Here is a 22,734-nt window from a genome sequence, read left to right on the forward strand (position 1 = left end):
TAAAAAATCTAAAATTGATCAACCAAACAGCTGTTTTCAATCAAACAATGCGTTGCAGTGTAAAATATCGAAAAATAATCAGCTGGAGTCAAGGACGTCAGCTTTAGGCCTTCATTTTACTGCACAAATATTAGAACAGAAACTGACCGGTATGAATCATAAAAAAACCCCACTGGCATAAATATAGTCGTAAAATCTAGATTGTACACATTCCATTTAAATATTGTTAAAATCATGTTTACTTTCGAACTGGTGACATCATTCGTTTATTTAATTTTGTCGTCCATGCCGTTTCTGTTCTATATGTTTACTTACTTCCAAATCCGTCCACTGATTTTACCATTGAATATTTTACTATTGTCCCGATTGATATAATCGCATCGTTATCATTTATCAACAGGTATTTTTTGTATTTAACTTTTTAAGTTGCATTCAATAGCAAAACATCTATTGCCCAATGCATACATGATAGCTTCAGAAACTATACGTTGTCCGTTGTCAAACGACGATCTTCAGTTTACTACAGAGATCATACTATGACCGGTTTGCGTGTATTTGCGGTTACGGGTCCGAAAATCTCCATTCATGTGGTTAAAACTTGATATGTTCCTCATAATCAATCGATCTCTTACATGGATGCCACAAGTAAGAGATACCTCACCCCAAAATTCCTCCTACATTATGATATCCTCACTTGAAATAATTGTTGCATCCTTTATTAGACAACTAGACGTTTCTAATTCGTGATTTGAAACTAAAAAAATGAATAAATCAAGGGCGCCGGCAGAGAGGGGCAGGGGGGGGCCTTGGCCCCCCCCTGGATCATGGAAGATTTTTTTTTTATATTGGCAAATACAACACTGTTGCAAATGTAGGCGAATACAGCATTTGTGTTATTGGCTAAAATTCTTGGCAACACTGAACTGATCCTATCCCGCTCACCCCTACTCCCACACTACAAGCGATTTCCTCCCCCTTCCCTCCCCCTTTCAACCCCCTTCCCTCCCCCTTTCCTCCCCAACACCTGTAACACGTGATTCCTAGGTCGTAAACTATTCACCTATTGTCTCAGAATTCGTGCGTGTCACTTGACGAGACAGCTTTCTGCGTTACACAGTGTTAAGATTTTTGGAGGTAACGGAGTGTTGAAAGTTTGTGTTGTGTTCACAAGTTGTGTTGGCTTATGGTTATTGTTATTATGTAATCAATTTCGCGGACTTGTAGATAAAACAGTGGGAGAAACTCAGTGATTTGATCAAATAGAGGTAAGTGATTTTAAATCTTTTCCTCATTGAAATGTTAATAACTTTATGCCTGTATTTTGGATGTGATTAAATTACAAATGGAAAATAAATATCACACCATACACTTTAGACTTTTTTATCTACATATGAACTGAATTGGTTTTCTAAGGACATAAAAAATGTAATCGGCCGTGGTTCGGTTCAAGGTGTTGAACCACTTCAAATAACAAAGCAATTATTCCTTATATGTATTCATATTGGAAATTCGCTTAAAATATAAATGAGTAAACACAATGTCAATAAGTGAGAGACGTATTGAGAATTGTATTGCATCCTAATGCAGTCATACCATCACTATTCAATTTCGTTTAACTTGTACTATTTATATACCATGTTACGAGGTGTATGGTAGTTTTATTTTTATTTTAATACTCAGTTTGACAACTAGTTAACAATGATTGAAATGATAAAATATAAACATTTCAAAACACACTTCTGCTTGAAATGTTTTAGTTTACCATTCTGGACTTTAAAATTCACATAACCTACATTGTAAAACAAAACGAGCGGAGTATGAGTGTTACGGTAAACGCTTTTAGCAAGCATGGTCAGGTGACCTTGATAGAGAGAGACAGAGAAGTGTCACCCCGCCATCCCCCACGCTCAACCCCTTCCTTCTTATTCTTACTCAAACCCGAGTACAGTTGTCGCAGCTAGTCTGGGCGCGCGGCCACGCTAGGGTGCGGGGTGTAGAGGGGAGTGTTTATTGCTTATTTCCAAAAACATCTGGCCCACACGGCTGTCTGGGTTGTTCAGCGCCTCACTGCTGTCTTCGTGGCTTTGGCGTGGGGAACGGTTAGTACACAAGGGTCCGCGGGCCCAGACTAGCTGCGACAACTGTAACTGATAGGCCCGTGCGCCACGCCAACATACCGTATACACACTTCCTTATTATTCGCTTTAATGCACTTTTGTGTGCGTCAATGTCTTAAAAGAATTGAATTATGCTAATATAAACACGCAGTAAATATAACACCATGTATTATATTGGTATATTATGGCTTGAAATGCATGATATACAACCATACAAAAACACGATTAAATAGTACAAATACGCTGTTAATTTATTTGTATTTAAAAAATACGTCATGTAGAACAATGTCCTTAATCTTAACCCTGTACCCGCAGCACAATCATGCTGGTTCACGAAATTGTTTGAATAAAATTAAGTTTATACATTAATTAAGTTTATAAAACTAAAGTTTATTAATTAAATGTTTTAACATAAAAAAAAAAAAACACGGATAATGGATATATTTGTTTTCAATTCGTCTACAATAATGCTGTTGATTTTAGGTGGTTAACAAGATGGACATAAGAAACTTTTTTAAAAACAAACGGCTCAAAGTTGATGAAGATGGAAACTCTTCAAATCAGCCAAGTGAATCACTTTCACTAGACAAGCAAGATATAGAAAGAAGCATAGATTCTCCTCAACCTCGACCAAACTTATTCAGAACTGATCCTTCTTCTGATAAAAGTTCAAATGAAGAGAGTTCGTGTCATGGAAATATTGATCAACTTAATCCTGGTCCTAGTGTATCAGGAAGTTATCAAAATCCCTCAGATATTGGTAGCTACACTGACAGAAGCAAAATCGACAGTTTAAATGACAGGACAAAATACCTGCTCCTACAAAATCCATGGAAACCGGATAAAACCTACAATTATAAGGCTGACGTTACTCCTGGAAAAAGACAATTTCTGCATGACTGGTTTAACCTCTATGAATGGATGGCCTACTCGAAGAATGAAAAGGGGGTGTTTTGCAAGACGTGTGTTATTTTTAGACCTCGTGTCTCAAGAGGTTTACAAGGAGCTTTTATTACCCGTCCATTCACTAATTACAAAAAGTTTCATGAATGTGCCAAATCTCACATGGCTTCTGAGTGGCATCGCGAGTCTTCAGAAAAAGCAAGCAACTTTATGTCGGTGATGAATAACAAGCAGCTTAGTGTCGAGGCTCAAGTGAACGACCAAGTTCAAACTGCTATTGAACAAAATAGAACCAAACTAAAGTCCATTCTTTCAACAGTGATTTTCTGTGCTACTCATGACTTGCCACTCAGAGGAAAAACTGATGAAGGTGCCGTGTTCAATGATCTTCTCCACTTCAGGGAGGAATCCGGCGATAAAGTTTTACAAGAACACCTCAAAACTGCACCAAAAAATGCCAAATACATTTCTCATGGTATTCAAAATGAACTTATTGATACATGTGCCACAACATTAAGAAGTGATCTGGTTAGAAAAATAAAAGATAACGAGTTCTTCTCAATTTTGGCAGATGAAACCATGGACATAGGAGGAACAGAACAACTATCCCTAGGTGTCAGGTACTATAACAGAGAAGAAAAAATCGTCAAAGAAGAGTTCCTTGGTTTTACTCCGCTTCAAAACGGGGTTGATGCCGAAACGATAGCAAATGCTATAACTGACACGTTGACAGGTTGGAAATTAAACCTAGAATTGGCTGTAGGACAAGGCTACGATGGATGTAGCACAATGGCTGGAGAAATTAGCGGTGTCCATAAACGAATAAGTACCAAGTTCCCAATGGCTAACTTTTATCATTGTGCCAGCCATAGGCTAAACTTGGCTATCAACGATGTAAGTGATATACCTCAAATAAGAAACACTGTAGGAACCATAAAAGAGGTGACTAAGTTTTTTAGGGAGAATTCTGGAAGAAGAAGCGTAGTTGGGACTTTGCAGAATTTGTGTGAGACCAGGTGGACGGAAAAGTACAAGTCCATCCGAAAGTTTCGTGATAAGTTTATTGACATAGTCAATGGTCTTGAAACCCTTTCAAAAGAGGGAAACAAAGACACAAAACAAAAGGCCTTTCAGCTCTACTGTGCAGTTACATCGTCAACATTCGTTGTAAGTTTAGAGATTGTGGCGAAGTATTCGGCAACATTAGAGACGGTTGCACAAATGTTGCAAGGAGTTAACGTTGACTTGATGCGTGTGGCAAAACATATTGAACGGCTAGTAGATTTGTTTAAAGAAGACCGAAAGAAAGATGAAGTCGTCTTCAAGGATTTAATGGCAAATGTTGACACGACTACAGAAGTTTTAGGCATCTCTTTGACTAGGCCTCGCACCAATACTAAACAAAGCCACCGCTCTAATGTACCATCAGAAAGTGTAGAGGACTACTACAGAAAATCACTGTTCATCCCCTATTTAGATTACCTCATCCGAGCCCTAAGTGAAAGATTCTCAAAAAAGAACCAGACTTCGTTTGAGTTGTTTAACCTCCACCCCTTAAAGATGAAGGCGATGACGAGGACAGAATTTGAAAACTCTCTGAACGACATTCTTGTCACTTACAGCAATGTTCTGGACAACTTTAAGATCGAAGGTCTTTTGTGGTACGACCTTTGGGCAAAAGACGTTGCAGACAGCGGTTCCGACGAGATTTTAAGCAACATCTGTTTAGCAGACCTCATCACCCACAACCACGCAGCATTTTTGCCAAGTGTTAGCAGAGCAATACAAATTGCGATATGCTTGCCACCAACAACATGCACAGTTGAAAGATCCTTCAGGTAACTGTTATTTCTTTTGATGAATACTAACCTTACTGTATATCTCAATTATTCTTAACGAAAAAGAGTGAATGAAAAACAAACCTTGTTTTTAAGTTAAAGATTACTTTTTCAGTTTAAGCTGAGTTAATTTATAGATAAACAAATTAGCCCACACTAACATTGTTCGTACATATAATAATTTCTAATAAGATGGGTTTTTTACTTCTTGTAATAACCAGTAGGCAACACTTTATTTAAAATATGCTCACAATTATTAAGTTTAAACTAATGAAAAAAGAAGACTGCGTTATGGTAACTTTAGGCTGTTAACATTGTATGTACCAGCCGGAATTTAATAAGTTTAAAATTAAAGAATTTTTTAAAATTTGTGTTGATATTTTTGTTTTGAGTTAGTCGTTATTTCACAATTAACTACGAGTGTAGGGTATTACAATGTTAGTTACATAACGATAGCTAACGTTTGACCGTTTTTTCAGCACAATGAGAAGAGTTAAAACTTGGATTCGGAACCAGATTGGGCATAACAGACTCAGTGGCCTTTGTCTCATGTCTGTCCACAGGGAATCCATAAACAAGAACAAAGAAGAGTTTGTAAATAAATGTATTGATTTATTCTCAATGGAAAACGGCGAATTCAGTTCTTGTTCAAATAAAATAAGTTTACAGTTTGATTTACTCATGGCTAAATTAATTTACTTCCTTAGGTGCTTTGCAGATAGTTAATAACACATTTAAAAGTCGACAAAGCTTGTATGATACCATTATTTTAAAAAGATAAAAGTAGTTACAATAGTTTGTGTGCAACATATTGTTAAAAAATAGAAACATTAAAACATATAACATTCAAACTTATTACAAAATATATAAAGGTAAGTTAATTTGTATTTATGAAGTAATGTCTATATATGGTGTTAAAGGTATTTCGTATTCTGAAAAAGAGTGGCGTTTCCCTGTATTACTTTTTTTCGGCTCCAAGTTGTGGGAAGCGCAGCGCCGCCGGCCACCACCTGACCGATGAAAATGCAGTGGGGTTGCTACGACGACGCTTCCCGATCGTGTGTTGCTCACATCTTCCGCATTCATTGCTGCACTTTCTTTATATTTAAATTTATTTTTTCTTTGGAAATGGTATCACTTATGATATCACAAAAATATGAGAAAATAGGGACAGAGAATTTATCTTCAACAAGAAATATTTAAGAACGAAATTGGCCGAAATCGTGAGTTTTGAATACTAAAATATCAAAATTTTCCCGGGGGGGGACCCCCGGACCCCCCTCTATGCAGGGGGGTATTCCATACCCCCCTGACCCCCCGGTGGGTCTATGTCTGCCGCCCCCCCCTGTACAAGTTTCTGCCGGCGCCCCTGGAATAAATTAACACAAATATATTTTTTATCGGTTGAGAACTAAGCTGACAATGACGAGAGATCCTAAACCCTTGCATTAGCGCACGGACAGGTAGAGCGCCAAGAAGACAACATTTAGAAACCTGAAACTGCAGCGTTCTATGATGAGCGTCTCTACTGTGTAGCAGTTTTATGCTTCATAACGTCGCTTGAATGTGTAAAAGAGACAAGTATATACCTATACCTACTTAATCGTTGTAATTCACTGTCTCAAAAACAATTCCTATGGTCTATTCGAACCAGCCGGTAAACAGTAAACACCTGGTAAGATGTAGGTAAGTATCAAGTACAATTCAACTTGTCCAATACAAGTTTGAAAGCGACATCTAGATTAATAATGTATGTGTAGCAGAATGTGAATAAGAATAAATTTTCAATTTATAAAATACTAGCTGTACCCGCGGGCTTTGCCCCGTTTAACTTCACAAGTGAGCCCGTTCGCATGGCTCAATCACGTTCTGGTTAAAGTTCGTTCGCTACGCTCACTCACCTTTTGGTTGCAAATTGGCAGTAGTCATAAATTTAAAAAAATAATAGTGCTGCACCCTGTTGGTAATCCTCTTAACTTTAATGCTATTGAACATCATAGAACAGAACCAACTTGTTTAATTGAAACAGCTGTTAAGAAATTCCTTTTAAATATGAAAAATCATAAGGTTAACATGGGAAACTCCAGAGCCACTGGCCCAGTGGCACTGGGGCGGAGCCCGAAAGCCCGATCAGAATAAAAACTACTTAGTTTTCCTATTTAATACCCAAAGAATCGGTGTACCGAATTTCAGCCTCCTAGGTAAATGGGAAGTGGGAGAATTAGTGATGAGTGAGTGAGTGAGTGAGTCAGTCAGTCAGTCAGTGAGGGCTTTGCCTTTTATATACTGTATTTAAATTTCTCACTTTTCCTTTTACTGTATTTATACAGTAGTTTCAAAAAACTTAATATTTCAAAACAAACATATTACAGTATTAGCTTTTATGAACCTTTGTTCTCTTCTCGCTCTAACTACAATAGATATCCGAAAGAATCCCAAATATTTCTCATTCTATCAGATTTCTTTTTAAACTAAACTAAATGCCAAACAAACTCAAGTCGGCAGGTAATAGAGCACGTTTTTAATGTGTACACAATTGTGTTGAAGGTATTTTCGATAAATGTTTTTAGTGTAGGTTAAGTTTGTTTGTGTTGGTGTACATGCATTTTACTGTTAATTATTTCTTATTCTAAACTGTGACAAAAGCTAGGTATATTTGTATACATATATGCATAACCATGCAATAAAGAACTTTTTACTTTTTACTTTTCTTGCCTACACATTTATATTTTAACTAGTCTCAATTCAGACCCTTTAAGTGACCTAAACTGAAAAGGTTTTTGAGCGGGCCAAAGTGAGCTAGCACTTCTCACACATAGCAACACTAACACAAACATAGATCGTCGTGATGTTTAGCCTAGGAGGTGTAACGGAACCATTGTCAAACTCCGCGGGACTTCAGCGACGAGTATAAAACCCATCCGTTATCAATCTCATCTTCGCACATCACCAATCACCATGCATCTGCACCCTCAGGTTAGTTACTCTATGCTTTTTAGGTTAGGTTTTGTATTTTTAGCGAATTTCCCTATAGGGAATAAGCTATTACCGTAGGTCTCATGGTAAGACTTAGTCCCGGGACCGATTTACTTTTTCATTTTGATGTTCCTAGAAGCCAAAAACACAATCCGTTCAAATTCATATATATATATGTGTGTCCGTCAGCACGATAACTCGAGCAAAAATGATCCGATTTCGATGAAATTTGGTACAAACCTGTAAACCTACGTTTATTCGAACGAGTTCGCGAGCCAGCATGATCGGACCATGGGAACGGGGTTTTATGGGGGGATTTATGGGGTAAAAATTGGTTTTTCTCATTTTTGACCCTCAAAACATAAAATTTCCCAAATTTCTTCTAGACCATTTTGAAGAGCTTAAAAAAACAAATAATTCAGTATATTGAAGTGTTTTTGTATGGTTATTGGTTACGGAGAAAATTATAAATTAAAAATTCCCATGTTATTCTTATGGAGAATAAGTAAACTTTTGTAGTTTGCTTGTTTATGCATATATTTGGATCAAACTTGGCCAAATCTATTTATTTTATACTAAGCCGTTAATATTTTACTGAAAAACACACTTTATTACCCTGTAGGCAGCAAACCTAGGTACTCGTTAAACCTAATGTTATTTGAATAGATTTAATTGAAAATCAAATCAGGCGAATGGAAATTCGCTTAGTCTGCAGGTTTGCTGCGGCGGGGGTATTTACTCCATGCTGTGTTATTTATTTTGAGAAATAATTCTCGACAGATGTAGCTTTGAAAGAAGTCAGACTACATTTTTCGCCCAATTTGTATTATATGTTTTATAATATTAATCGTCCGCATCCTCGGGGTAATTTTTCTATACATTTTAGGTTAGGATTTTCATTTTTTACTCTATGTTGGAAAGTTTTCATTGTTTACTTTTCCGCGATAATTTTGTAGCTGTGCGAAATGTTCTGATTGACTTTTCGCAAGGGGTTTTAAAATGTAGTTTTAGTTTTGCCTCACGTTAGGTTGAGGTTAATTAACCTTATGGTAGGTTCTGACCAATATTATTCTCAGATTTTAATATAGGGTACAATACAATAACAGTTTTGGGTGATCACAAATATTAGAACAGGAATCATATGGAACACAAACATATTAAACAACATTACTGGCCCGAAAGTAATAATGTTTCTTTAATATTTAAATGACACTTTTAAACAACGTAAAAAGCAGCTGCTACGGCTATTAGTAGGCCTATAGACATTCAGGCCAGTGACGTAATTGGCTTATGTTTATGTTTCATGCTGTTTCTGTTTCAATATTCGTGGGGTTATGTAAGAGGGGGTTTAATTTTTTATTCCGTGGGGGAGGCAATTACTCTATTTCCGATTTATGTCTGTTTGTGTGTGCGTCTAGGACTATCAAACTGTCAATAGTGCAAAAGAATCCTTATTGCAATGTTCTTAATCAGACTTTTTAAGGGTTCTCTACTCTTTTTAAATTGTTTTATGCTACTTTTAAAACTGCCATGTGGGGGAAAAAATTGAAGATGTTCACAAACCTCATTTGGTGCATTTTAAACAAACTTTTTGTTTTGTGGTTCAAGGGGCTTACCATTTGCCACAATAATTATTTTTAGATGTAAACATCCATGGGAATATATCTGGGTGTATCAAAATTTTCCTGGAGTTCAAAATATAGCAAAAACACTTTTAATTTTTTAATGTAAATTTCAGTAAACTATATGCATTTAGACTAAATCATAACCTTAATATACAATACATAGGTGTTTTCTCCGTAACTTTTCAGCCGTGATATATAATCAATTTTTACGATTGATGCCTCATTTTAAAGGTTATAACCTAGCCAAGGGCCAAATATGGAACTTTGGGTATTTTCCCTTAGGGCTTCATCCCCCTATCCTTTGATTTATTTCTCGAGTAGGTTTCCAGGGTTCAAGGATTGCTGCGAACCAACGCTTTATAACAGTTTTTAATGAGAATTGATTGTAATTTCACAGTTGGTTACCTTAAGTTAAATGTTAAACCACAGTAAGATTGTAAACAACTACAAGAGATGTACTTACAATCAAGACGATTTTCCCTATTCGCAAAACTGCCTGAATTTTTCTTAATGCGTGTAAGCGAGCTTTTCTGAATTATATTCAGTTTTAATCGACTACTTGATTACCGTACGTAGGACAGGTCAACAGCTAGTTCTATTTAAATACGGAATAAATTTGATATTTTTAAGGAGACATTTTAGTGTAAATGAAATCAGGCAAATAGAAATTCGCTTAGTCTGCATGTTTGCTGCGGCGGGGGTATTTTTTATTTTGATGCAATTTTGTTAAATCATGGCAAATATCATTAAAAAGTATCTAACTTATAATTGGTTTCAACTCATTATTTTAATTAACAATGGAATTTCGGGAAACATTTTATTAAAGACTAATTGTTGTTAACAAGGGACCAAATTCTACCTCTCTAACTTATGAACATAATTCCATCAAAACCCAATATGTCAAAAATATGTTTCATCTAATGGCTTGCAGGTTTTTGTAATAAAAATAAGTTAGCTGACAAAATGGTTTAAATACATTTCCCCCCCTATGAATTGTATAAAACAGGCTATTTCTAGCATAAAGTTTAATATAATTTAAAAAACTGCCTTAATTTTGATCGTCTTTGCTGGGGACTTACTGAAAAAGTCTCACAAATCCTTGAACTTCATTTAACCACATATGTATACTTAACACACTTGATACTTACGATACTTGATGATATCCCACTAGCATCGCTCCTGCGACGTGGTCGTCAAATGGGTAGAAAAACAATAAAGGCCTAATTGAACAGATCTTCTACTTTAAAACAGGCCGCTTCACATAAATATTCCTTTAACATCTTCTTAAATTTATTGAAATTTTGCTCTTGGATAATGTTCCTTGGTAGTGAGTTGTAGATCTTGACACTACTTTATTATGAAATAGGCCCCAGGTATTAAAATCAGATAAAAAGACTGAGAGCAGTTTTAAAAGTGAATATGTTATCATGATAATCAGAATCCATAGATCTATCTATATATAAAGCCAAAAGTACCCATGAACTTTTGAGAAAACTACAAGTCACACCCCCCATAAACCATATACTTAAAATGTAGGTCATGACGAGAAACCTTGCGCAAAACTATCCATTATTTCGTAAATTGCCGTTTAAGGCCGTAATTCCTTTCTAAAGGGAACTTTCCATATACCTGATGTTAAAAATACCTCAGATGTACTTATTTGTTTGCTATTCTTTTAATTTATTACCTTACTAGCTGGCCCGACAGACGTCGTCCTGTCCTATTGTGGTTTTTATGTCACATGCTCGTTCATTTTCAAGATGAGCTCGTTCGCATGGCTCAATCACGTCCTGGTAAAAGTTCGTTCGCTACGCTCACTCACCTTTAGGTTGGAGCTCGTTCGCTGCGCTCACTTGCCTTCAGGTTAGCTCGTTCGCTACGCTAACTCGCCTCCAGGCTGAAGTTCGTTCGCTACGCTCACTCACCTTTTGGTTGCAAGTTAGCTGTTCTCATAAATTAAAAAATATATAGTGCTGCACCCTGTTGGTAAACCTACTAACTTTTTAATGCTATTGAACATCACAGAATCAGATAGTTTAGTTGAACCAGCTGTTAAGATTCTTTAATTCCATTTAAATATGAGTACTCATAAGGTTAACATGGGAAACTCCAGAGCCACCGGGGCAGAACCCTTTTGACGGATCTGCACCAAACTTCACACAAACCATCCTTGAATAATGCTTAATAATGCCTGAAAGTTTCATTACAATCTGTTTTGGAGTCCATAAAGGACAAACATACAAACATACAAATATACAAATATACAAACATACATTGGATTTTATATATATATAGATTACAATCAGGTGTGATTACTTGTTTGTTTTACTGTATTTTGTTAATTTCAGGTTAACTTAACCAATCAATAGTTTTATTAATACTTATGAAGTCAAACGGGGTGAAGCCCGTGGACAACAGCTAGTTTATATCAACCACTTTGTCAAATGAATCCACTCTAACAGTCATGAAGCTACTCTCAGTGGCTAGGCTGAGACAAAGATAAACTTGAACATTGAATATAGATCTATTCACCAGAGGTTAAAGGTCACGTAGGCACCTGATATACCTGAGGCTATGAGTTCATGCTTTGTGTCAGAAGATTGGCAACAATAGTAGCAAACAATGGCTAACCTGCATTCTACTCTGATTCTGAGACGAGCCCCAATAAGCATGATTACATTGCGGTATATGATGATAGCATACATCAACAATACAATGTTAAAATTCAGTTTTCTATTTAAGATATGCAACCTTTGAAAAGAAAACATTAATACTTTTGATACTTTTCGATGAAATGGCGACCATACAAAGCACACACAAAGTACGTATTTTAAGCCAAGTATGAATGAAGATGAGTGGCGCGATCTTGTAGTCTTGTTAGTGACTAAGGCAGACATATGTCTGCTTAGACACAGTCCTTAGATGTCCTTAGACACAGCTGTTAATTGCAAAGTTGATTTCTTGTTGCTACAGCAAAACCGCTGTTATGAATACATGCACAGTGGGGTAAGTAGTTTTTTTATCCCTTGGGTAAATTAGAATAATCTGTAGTCAAGGGGAAAATGTATGCATTTATTTGTGAAATTATTTTGACAATGTACATATTTTACAACGGCGAATACCCCTTTTATTTACCAATATTTGGATTTATTTTAACATTGAATAATGGTATTTTTTTTTTCTATGGTTGAACTTTTGACTGTTAATAGAACTGGACATTCCATCCCCATGCGAAAGTAGTCACTAGTTTTCAAATCAAATTGGGCATATTTGAATTGAGCAAAAGACAGATTGCATTGATGATGTAAATTACTATAGTTCGGCCGCTTCGATAGCGACCTCCTCTAGCATTATTCCTCTAGCATTGGTTAACATTTGCGGGCAGGTCGCTATCCAAGCGGCCTCATTTTTGAGGTGTTGCCTTCCGGATTACTTAACAATATTATTCTAGAGGTTTAATACCTTATTGTTGCCACTGTAATCCACTGTCGTCTGGATGGCGACCGGTTTCGACACTCATGGTGTCATTGTCAAGCCTTAAAGACGTGTTGTCACTCTTAGGAGGTCGTCATAAACTCTTGAAAATAAATACACGAGACACGCACAAACATATTTACAAATAAATAATACTGAACCCGCAGCCGCGCCGTGAGAATTAGTGTTCTTGTATGGCCATACTGTATTATTTATTTGTAAATATGTTGGTGCGTGTCTTGTGTATTTATTTTCAAGACTTAATGACGACCTCCTAGGAGTGACAACACTTCTTTAAGGCTTGACAATGACACCATGAGTGTCAAAACCGGTCGCCATCCAGACGACAGTGGATTTCAGTGGCAACAATAAGGTATTTAACCTCTAGAATAAACCTATTTCAGTTGAATATGTGAACTTTTTAACAAAGTCAAATTGATAAAACATCTCAACAGAAAAATTTTGGTTCTTTTACAGAATTGTTATACAAACTTAAGATATAGCTATACATTTTTGCAATCGTTAGGTCGTTGAATTTATTAATTTGTTTATTTCCTCAAATTTAATATTGAAATAAAATATTGTTGAGTCATAAAGCATGAACAGATCATAAAATTGTTTAGAACTCCACCAGGATACAAAAGGATCAACTTCTTGAGATGCCGTCAGAATAAATTAAACATGCATCATATTTTCATTATTTTGCTGTTACAATACAACCCATTACAGTAGTATTACATTACTTGTATAGTACCACCACTGTGCATCTGACAGTTTATTTTTGAGTGAGTTGAAAAATAGCGTTTAGAAAATTAATCAATCATATAGAAATTATTTATTTTAGACTAAAACCAAATGGAAGATTGGATAATGGATGAAAATTTTGCACAGAATTACGGTCCAGTCATTTCACTGTCAACAAATCAATTTTGATATTTATATTTAGTCATCTTTTTTATTTTTGAATAAAATAAAATTGTACTTCTAAAAATATATCAGAAATCTTCTCGGGGTGAAGGCCTCGGACCCCCCAGGTGTTCGTTATATATATTGCACGTCCCTGTTCCAAATCCTGCGGTCGCCCATGAATGACCGGCCTGATAGTCAGACCTCTCGAATGTGAGATGGCTTGATGCTACCTCACTCGGTCAGATTAATACCTATGTTAATACTATTACAAAGATACTTATAATTAAATACATCACATGCGACAAAAGATTCTAGTACTAAATTATATCCTACTCATTATAAATGCTTAATCCTAAGATGTACCTCCTTATTCTTGTTGCTTACATCTTTCTTTCACCGCTCTGCAAACCTTGATATCCATTTGTCTTCTGTTTTTTGTTGATTTACTGTACCTGTCAATTTGATGATGGATATTTCTCTAGTTTATCCTTTCCACAGCCTTCAGTTCCAGAGTTTATGTAGACACCTCCGTCTGGGTTCTTGATCTTATTCTCTTCTGGCCTCCAACATTGTTGGTCACAGTATTGACACATTTAGCTATTGTTGAAGACATTTTCTTCACATGGTTTGGCCAGTCTTGATGATGCTTCAGGCTGATGATGTCAGTATCTTCCACGGCTCTCTAAACTTCCACGTATAACCAAAAGTCTCCACTATATTTTAGTTTTCTTAGCAAGAGTACGGTACGGATTGGGGTGATTTTGATGAATTAGCCAACTAATTCTTTGGTTGCTAAGCTTTTTTCAGGATCAAACTCCAGGACTTCTACAGATTGAACCTTATAGAACAGGGCAATTTATTTTATTCTGTCCAGTCCTAGTCCATGCACTATTGTATGAGTTAACTGATCCAAAATTTGATAAAAAAAAATATAGTAATTTGTTTCTATAGAAACAGAATTGTTGTATAATTGCTCAATTTCAATGGGATATAAAACTATTAAACTCTATTCATTAACCTGCACCATCATAGTTACTGCTAACTCCATGGGAAGCCAAGCCCCGCTTAATGGTTCCCTAAGTTTAATGGATATTTACAAAAAGTGCAATTCACAAACCGTAACTGATATTTTATAATAGATCTACTTTCATAATCAGTAAAGTGAAAATCAGACAAGATTTCTGTGCCTCACTGCCTCAGTCTTTGTTCTGTGGAAACTATTTTTGAATATGGTATTTGAAATATTTGTAAAATAATGCTTGTATCTCAAATTAGAGCATGATTTTTGTTTGGCATTCAATTTATAATTGAAATTAAGTAACCTAATTAAACTTTGCATTATATCTATTTCTCCTTTCAGTGAAAGTTTTAAAGATCATTATTCAATATAAATTTATTTATATGGTTTATTGAAGGTTTAAGGACCAGATATGAGTCTTGGTGAATTATTTCCACCGAGGGCTTTGTAAAGCACATAGCTAATCTTATGTCTAATAATATCTAATCAAATTCTCTGTTGTTGAACCAAGTAATCTTAGCCAGTAACAAAGCTGTCATTTTATTCATTCAATACTCGTTCCCTCATATTTGCTTTAAAATATGCACTTTGGTATTTCAGCATAATAAACAAAATAATCTAATCTACTATATTTACTAATGGTTACATCTTTCTAGGATGTACAGTTTGGGATTGCTTTATCAGCTTGTAGCCACACTAATCGACATGTTTTTAAATAATTTGTACTTGTTTCAGCTCATCATTTTCATTTTGCTGAGCGTCATAGTCACAGTACACTCTAAAGTGAGACCTTGTGATGCTGAAGGAAAGGACCTCCACATCCTGTCAGAAGCCAGGACCTTGAGTCGCTTGGGAAACCGTCCAGGGCAACCAATCAGGGGAGTCGCAAGTGGAAGCATAGGGCAACTCCACGGCACAGGAGGATCTTCGAACGGTGGATCCGGCATAATCCATGGAGGTAGTGGCTTTAGCAATAATCAGTTTTTAGATCAATCAAAAAGTAATCTGTTGACACAAAGATTTAGTAATCTAGCTCACAAACATGGGATTGGTATAAAAGGCGGTGCTAATGGAAACATTAATCAGTCTCAATTAAATGGAGGAACTGTAAGTGCATTAGCTGGGTCTCCAGCAATTTTGAATCAAGGAACCTTTGGAAGTGGATTAGCAAGCTCTCAAGTTACGGGATCAGGAGTTTTCGGCCACAAGCACAAGCCTCACAGTGTTCCAGGGAGTGCAATAGGAGGAAACTTACACCATTCTCATCATCTTCATCATCATGGAATTATTGGGAGTCAAATTTCTGGAGGTGGAGGAACTCTTGGTCACCACCACTTGAGTCAAGGATTTAATTCTTTGAACGCAGGATCAGGAGGTGTTTCAGGACTCGGTCAAATTGGAGGTCACCTTGGTGGCTTAGGATTGTTTCAGGGGAGTGCTGTTGGTGGTGGAGCAGGAGGTACCATGGGTCATTTTGGTCTCGGAAATAATAGGCCACATCTTGGGCTGATAAACAGCAACACAAATCAACCAAGCGTATCGAACAACTTGATGAACGTTGGGCCACAATCGACTCTCAGACCTACTCAGGGCCAAGGTTTGTTGTCATTTATTTATAACCGACCTGGACTAGGGGGTGGAATATTGAATGGGAATGGGCAAAGTTCAGGAGGTATTTTTGGCCAAGGTTTGGGTCTGATCCATAATAATAATGGTGTTAACCCAGAAGATGGCGGAGCTGTTAATCAGTACGGGGTCGGAACTAACTCTGGACAAACAGGCCATCAAGGAGGTTTGGGTCTTATACATAACATTCATGGTATAGGACCTGGAGTTGGCGGAGTTCATCAGTATGGAAGTGGGACTAGCTCAGGGCAAGCAGGCCATCAAGTAGTACATATAGGCTCACCTGGTGGCTCAAACTACCAGGGCGGAGGTGGAGTTGGTGCTGGACATGTTACAAATCATTTACACCAAGGAGGGATAACTTCTCAAGGACAATCATCAGCATTTAATGGTGGTGGAGGAGTATTCTACGGACATCAACGTCCTCAAGGTGTCGTGTATCAAGTTCACTGGAGCCAGCCTGGAGGATATGGTGGTACAGGAGCTGTGAATTCTGGCAACTCTTATTACCAAACCCATCAAGGTACAGCAAATGGTGTCAGTGGTAATCAAAACTTAAATGGCAACCAAGGTGGTCAAATTCAAATTACAAATGGCTATAATCAACTTGGCCAGACAAGTCAGATTCAAGGTTCTTTTATAAATGGTGGTGCCAACCAACAAGGGACATTGACCAGTCATTTAGGTAACTCTTTCCAAACTCAGGGGCACCAGCTAAGCAGCGGTGCAAACACACAACACACAGGAAATACAGGTTCAACTGGAAGCTTCTCTGGTTCCAGTGCTAACTCTCATGGAATTTCAGGGCAAGGATATGGTAGTTTTGGGGGACAAAATATTGGAACAAGCAATGGCATTCCAACTAGTTCTAATTCTAATACTGTTGCAGCTACACATGCACAAGGATCAAATGGCCAAGTTGTCAGTATTGGTAGTGGTTCTGCTTCAGGTATTTCCACAGGATCTTCTCAAAGTCAAGGTTCCAGTGGACAATCGCAAAGTACACATAGTGGGTTGTACTCTGGGACAAACCTTGGACAGGTCAGTAGTGTGGGAAGTGGATACTACTCTGGATCATCAGGCTCAGTCAATTCTTACGGTTCAGGAATAACTGCTCAGGTGGTAGGGGGTGGTGGACAGTACCTTGCCACAAGCGGGGGTTATGGAGGAAACAACTTAAATGGAGTTCAAAGTTCAAGTTCAAATTTGGGTCAAGGATCTAGTTTTGGAAGTGCTTCAGGGAGCACTGCAGGAGGTGTATCACATTCTACACAGAGTGGACTGCACTCCTCTGGTGTACAAAATGGACAGTTTACCACTATGGGAAATGGATACTATTCAGGATCATCAGGCAACTCTGTCGGATCACACGGTTCAGGAACAACTCAGACACAGGGAGGGGGGCAGTATTTTGTTGTGAACGGAGTTCATGGTCAAACAGGGAATTCAAATTCCCTTTCTCAAGCTTCAAGTTCGAATATGCAGAATCTAGGAAACAGTGGGAGTCAATATAGTAGTGCAGGTTCAAGTATCGGTACTCAACAAAGTCAAGGAAGTAGTGGCCAACAGTATGGTGGATATCAAACAGGAACGAATGCAGGTTTGGCAGGAAGCCAATTCCAAAATAGTGGAACATCACCAATTCAAGGCGGAGCTGGTGTTGGGCAGACATCAAGTATCGTCGGCGGCTACTTCACAGGATCGAATTCTGACTCAAGCTTTGCAACAAGTTCAGCCTCACAAACGCAAGGAAGTAGTAATCACTTGTCCAGTGTTACAAATCAAAATATTATTTCATCAAACGCAGGAGCCTCTGGGAACACATTGTATGGATTAAGCTCACAAAATAAATCTGAAGTTTCCAATACAGCAGCATCAAGTGTCAATACAGCAGGAGGGGGATCACACTCTTCAACAAACAACTACGGTGGGACTTTCTTGGTTGCCTCACATGGACATTCAACAAACACACAACCTGCTTGGCCCCAGAGGAAGCCTGTTAACCAGCCTGGGGTATTCTTTGAAGGAAATTTAGGTGTTATTGACTCTCAAGATAACAAGAAACAAAACAGCGGCATTCAGAATTCTATGTTTGCTGATGAGTACGTCGAATCCGATTCAGATGGACAAAGTGCTGAAACAGGATCAGGAACAGGAGTTTCTGGTGGCAGTGGTTCGTTTGTTGCCAGTGGAAACTTATCAGGCAACAAAGTATCACATGCTGGGGGATCATTCAGTTCAAGCTCCTCTATTGCAGGAAATCAGCAAGAACAAAACTCTGCTGGTATTGACAGCGGAATCTACCACATTGGTGCTACAGGAGGATTAGGAGGTGGCGGACAATATGCCAGTTCAAGTGGGGACACTTCAAAATTACAGAATTCTCAATCACAAGGAGTTCAGGCAGGTCACACTAGCACAAACTCTCAATATCAAGGAACTGCTTCAAGCAATTTAGGTGATAATGGAGGGGGTTCAGGAATTAGCGGACAATATACCAGTCCGGTTGGGAGCACTTCACACTTGCAGAGCTCACAATCACATGGAACCCAGGTTGGTCAAACTAGCCCAAGCTCTGAATATCAAGGAACTGCTTTAAGCAATTTTGGTACCACAGGTGGATCAGGAATTAGTGGACAGTATGCAGGAGCTCAGGCAGGTCACACTAGCCCAAACTCTCAAGGAACTACAAGCAACTTTGGTAATGGAGGAGGTTCAGTAATTAATGGACAACTATCCAGTTCAGGTGAGAGCTCTGGATATCAAGGAACTACAAGCAACTTTGGTAATGGAGGAGGTTCAGGAATTAATGGACAACTATCCAGTTCAGGTGAGAGCTCTGGATATCAAGGAACTACAAGCAACTTTGGTAATGGAGGAGGTTCAGGAATTAATGGACAACTATCCAGTTCAGGTGAGAGCTCTGGATATCAAGGAACTACAAGCAACTTTGGTAATGGAGGAGGTTCAGGAATTAATGGACAACTATCCAGTTCAGGTGAGAGCTCTGGATATCAAGGAACTACAAGCAACTTTGGTAATGGAGGAGGTTCAGGAATTAATGGACAACTATCCAGTTCAGGTGATAGCTCTGGATATCAAGGAACTACAAGCAACTTTGGTAATGGAGGAGGTTCAGGAATTAATGGACAACTATCCGGTTCAGGTGAGAGCTCTGGATATCAAGGAACGTCTGTGGGAAGTATACAATCCCCAAATCACAATAATGGGTTGACGCTAACAACATCATCCATGTCACATAAGCCCCAGTCATCCAGTTTCAGCCAAGGGAGTTCAGTCTTTAGCTCTTCAAACTCTGGAGTTACTAATCATTATGAGGGATCTATAAACGGCACAGGTGGTGAAAATCACTCCAGCAGTTTAGGAATTAATGGCAATTCTAACTCAGAAAATGGTGCAGCAATTGAAACCGAGTTTTCATCCTCAAACTTGGCTGGAGCTTCAAGTTCAACCGCTGAGGATATTTCCTCATCTTCTGAAATAGGAAATAATGGAGTGGATAATTTGGATTCACAAAGTAGTGTTTCACAGTCTATTGATACAACTAACTCAAATCATCAAGTAGCTGGATCCACTACAGATTCAACCTCAACAGGATCGAATATCCAACCTTCCCAAAGCACAAGTAGTACTTCATCAACACAGGTGTTACTTGGAAGTAATCTAGACCAAAACAAAGAAAATTCTGGAAATTACAATCTCAATGTGAACAATGGAGCATATGGAGGTAGTTCTGTTAGCAATAACCAAGCTTATAAACCATCCAGTCAACATTCTACGGCATTATTGGGTAGTAGCAATACACAGCTTGGTACACAAGAAAATTATTCTTCAATGCACCAGGGAAACCAGGGATCTTCAAACACAAATGAAATTCATATTGCTAACAATGGAGGTGAATCCTCCCAGCTCTCAGGACCCCAATCAGGTAACTCTCAATACGCTGGAGCTGATACATCAGGATCTGGTGTTTATGGCAATAACGGCAACATAGGTTTGAATAACAATAATCCTAATTCTGTACATTCATCAGAAACAAGTAACGGACAAGCGTTTGGATCACATGGCACATTATCCTCCAGCCAGCAATCTGGATCAGCACAGTTTGGCTCAGGATCATCTTTGTCTCAGAATAATCAAGGAGCCCAAAATTTAGAAGGTACTGTAGGAATAAGTAACCAAGGTCAATCTAGCGGAATGAATAACCTTGAACAATCTTACACTTTGAAACCAACACAAGGGGGAAGTTCGAATGTTGAAGGTACTTACGTCCACAATGGACAACAATCTGGAGGAAACTTACAAGTCGTAAAACAGCCTGTTGCTTCATCAGGCATGCTTTCCTCTCATGGCCAAGGCCAATTAAGCGGTAGTAGTTCGACTAACATAGATTCACACACGATGAAACACCAAGAAGGCTATGGGTCAGCAGGTTTTATGGCTGGATCAGGGAGTAACACTCACAATGAAGCCTCTCTTAGTGGAAATTCGGGAAGCACAATTCATACCCAAGCTCAACTTCAATCAGGGGCTGGAGCTTCCCTCTACAAACAAAGTCAAGGATCCCTCCAATTCTCTCAATACGTGAACCCGCAGTATACTCAGAGATACGTTATCATTCCTGGAATGGTCCCTTTCAATATGGGTCATTCGACTCTTAGTGTTGACAAAAATGGCCAACAGACAAAGTACACAGTAGTACATACTGAAGATGGTTCTTATTTCATCAATAATCCCCTGGAGACAGGCCAAGCAATGGAACACCAAGGGAGTGGAGCATTCCAAAGCTATTACATTGACCCTACTACTGGTGCTTCATATTTAGGTTATGTTGATAATCACCCTGTTTCTCTGTCGGGTGACATTCAACAGGTGGATTTGACTGGAGACATATCTGGACATTTGGGAAAGCAAGGGAATTTCCAAGGACTGTTGAGTATTCCGAGTAGAATAGTTGGAGTGATCAGTGGAGTGGGGAATTCTCTAAAGGGATTCGTTAGCCAAGGTATTAGCGGTGGGTTCCAAGGTAATGCTGAACACAACGGAGAAGTGAGTTTTGAAGGGAGTGTTTCCAACTTTCCTGCGATTCATGGTTCAATCCATGGGAACTTTGAAAACCACATTTCAGGATCAGGATCGGTGGAGGGAAGTGCTGAGAGAATGCTGCCAAAACGTAAAGTTCTTGCAGAAGCAAGATCTGCTGTACATTCTGTGAAGAGAGATTAGGCCTAATCAAATATTTTGTAATAAGCAAAATTTTCTATCTTAACAAATAAGCTTCTTTAAATTATTCGTTAGTACGGTATACCATATTGCCATTCAAGTAAATGTTTAGTATTATTACAGTACAAAATCAATTTGTAAAATTTAATATGCTATTTTGGATATTTTTGTTTGTCAAAACACTTCCTAAATGTATGATTGAATAATCTTCGAAAGGTTGTTATTTTGATGTTAGTATTAATACCTACTACTTTGGTCTGACTAATATCCGGCTCAAATGACCAAATCCTTGACAGTATTCTTTTACACCTTATTGTATATCTACCATACAATATCATTGAAGTGAACTACACTAGTTAAACTTTAATACTGAAGAATTTCCATGAAGAAATTAGTTGAGCATTCTTCATTATACAACAAAAAAATATGCCCATACCAAGTAATTTATATTACAAAAATTTGTTCGCTCTAAATGGTACAACTGTTCGAGTGAATGATTATGATTTATTGTAATAAGAATTGTTATAAAAACATAGATTAATCAAAAGTACGATTTAATGACATGTAAATAAATTTATTTGTAGTAAAATAGTATACATTTATCTCCTCTAATCCATTCATATTTACATGCAACAACTAAATGAAGGGATATTTACTAGTTTAGTCAAGATTTAAAATTGAGAAAATCTTTTACTGGCTTCTAGCATACTAGCGTCATTGATCTTCCTCTTTTTTTAATACAAATATTTGATAAGGACAACCAAGATATAAATTCCTTGGATTTGATATGATGGTATGATCAGTAAACAAATACTGTAAGACTTCACTGTGAGACTTCACTTTTAGTGGATAATGAAGCTCTTATACATTTTTCAAACATTATTGCAGCACTAACAAGTAGTATTAGTAGTATTATTTCATGAGGAATGAAACTAAGTATGGTATGGTAAATTTGTATTTACATATAAATAACACACAAATTGTAACAGTTCAAAATTTTACCA

The 22,734-nt window shown here is 37.6% G+C and overlaps 2 protein-coding genes across 2 annotated transcripts; both read left to right on the forward strand.

The window, feature by feature from the left end:
* The first annotated feature begins 2,612 nt into the window (after nucleotides 1-2,612).
* Nucleotides 2,613-4,795, forward strand: LOC129000551 (52 kDa repressor of the inhibitor of the protein kinase-like). Its single transcript, XM_054427513.1, has 2 exons — nucleotides 2,613-4,681; nucleotides 4,777-4,795. Exons 1-2 carry the CDS (start codon nucleotides 2,613-2,615, stop codon nucleotides 4,793-4,795), a joined length of 2,088 nt encoding a protein of 695 aa, XP_054283488.1.
* A 3,021-nt stretch (nucleotides 4,796-7,816) lies between these two features.
* On the forward strand, nucleotides 7,817-21,733 carry LOC129000552 (hornerin-like). The gene is made up of 2 exons (XM_054427514.1): nucleotides 7,817-7,834; nucleotides 15,596-21,733. The coding sequence occupies exons 1-2, from the start codon at nucleotides 7,817-7,819 to the stop codon at nucleotides 21,731-21,733; spliced, it is 6,156 nt and encodes a 2,051-aa protein (XP_054283489.1).
* Nucleotides 21,734-22,734: the final 1,001 nt, after the last annotated feature.

This window comes from Macrosteles quadrilineatus, unplaced genomic scaffold (genome assembly GCF_028750875.1).
Source record: "Macrosteles quadrilineatus isolate MER2022 unplaced genomic scaffold, UCM_ALF_1.0 Scaffold_8__2_contigs__length_117827958, whole genome shotgun sequence".
Taxonomy (NCBI): Eukaryota; Metazoa; Arthropoda; class Insecta; order Hemiptera; family Cicadellidae; genus Macrosteles; species Macrosteles quadrilineatus.

What these genes read in the sequence shown, in the direction of transcription:
- LOC129000551 (XM_054427513.1), top strand. Translation starts at nt 2,613, where the DNA reads ATGGACATAAGAAACTTTTTTAAAAACAAACGGCTCAAAGTTGATGAA.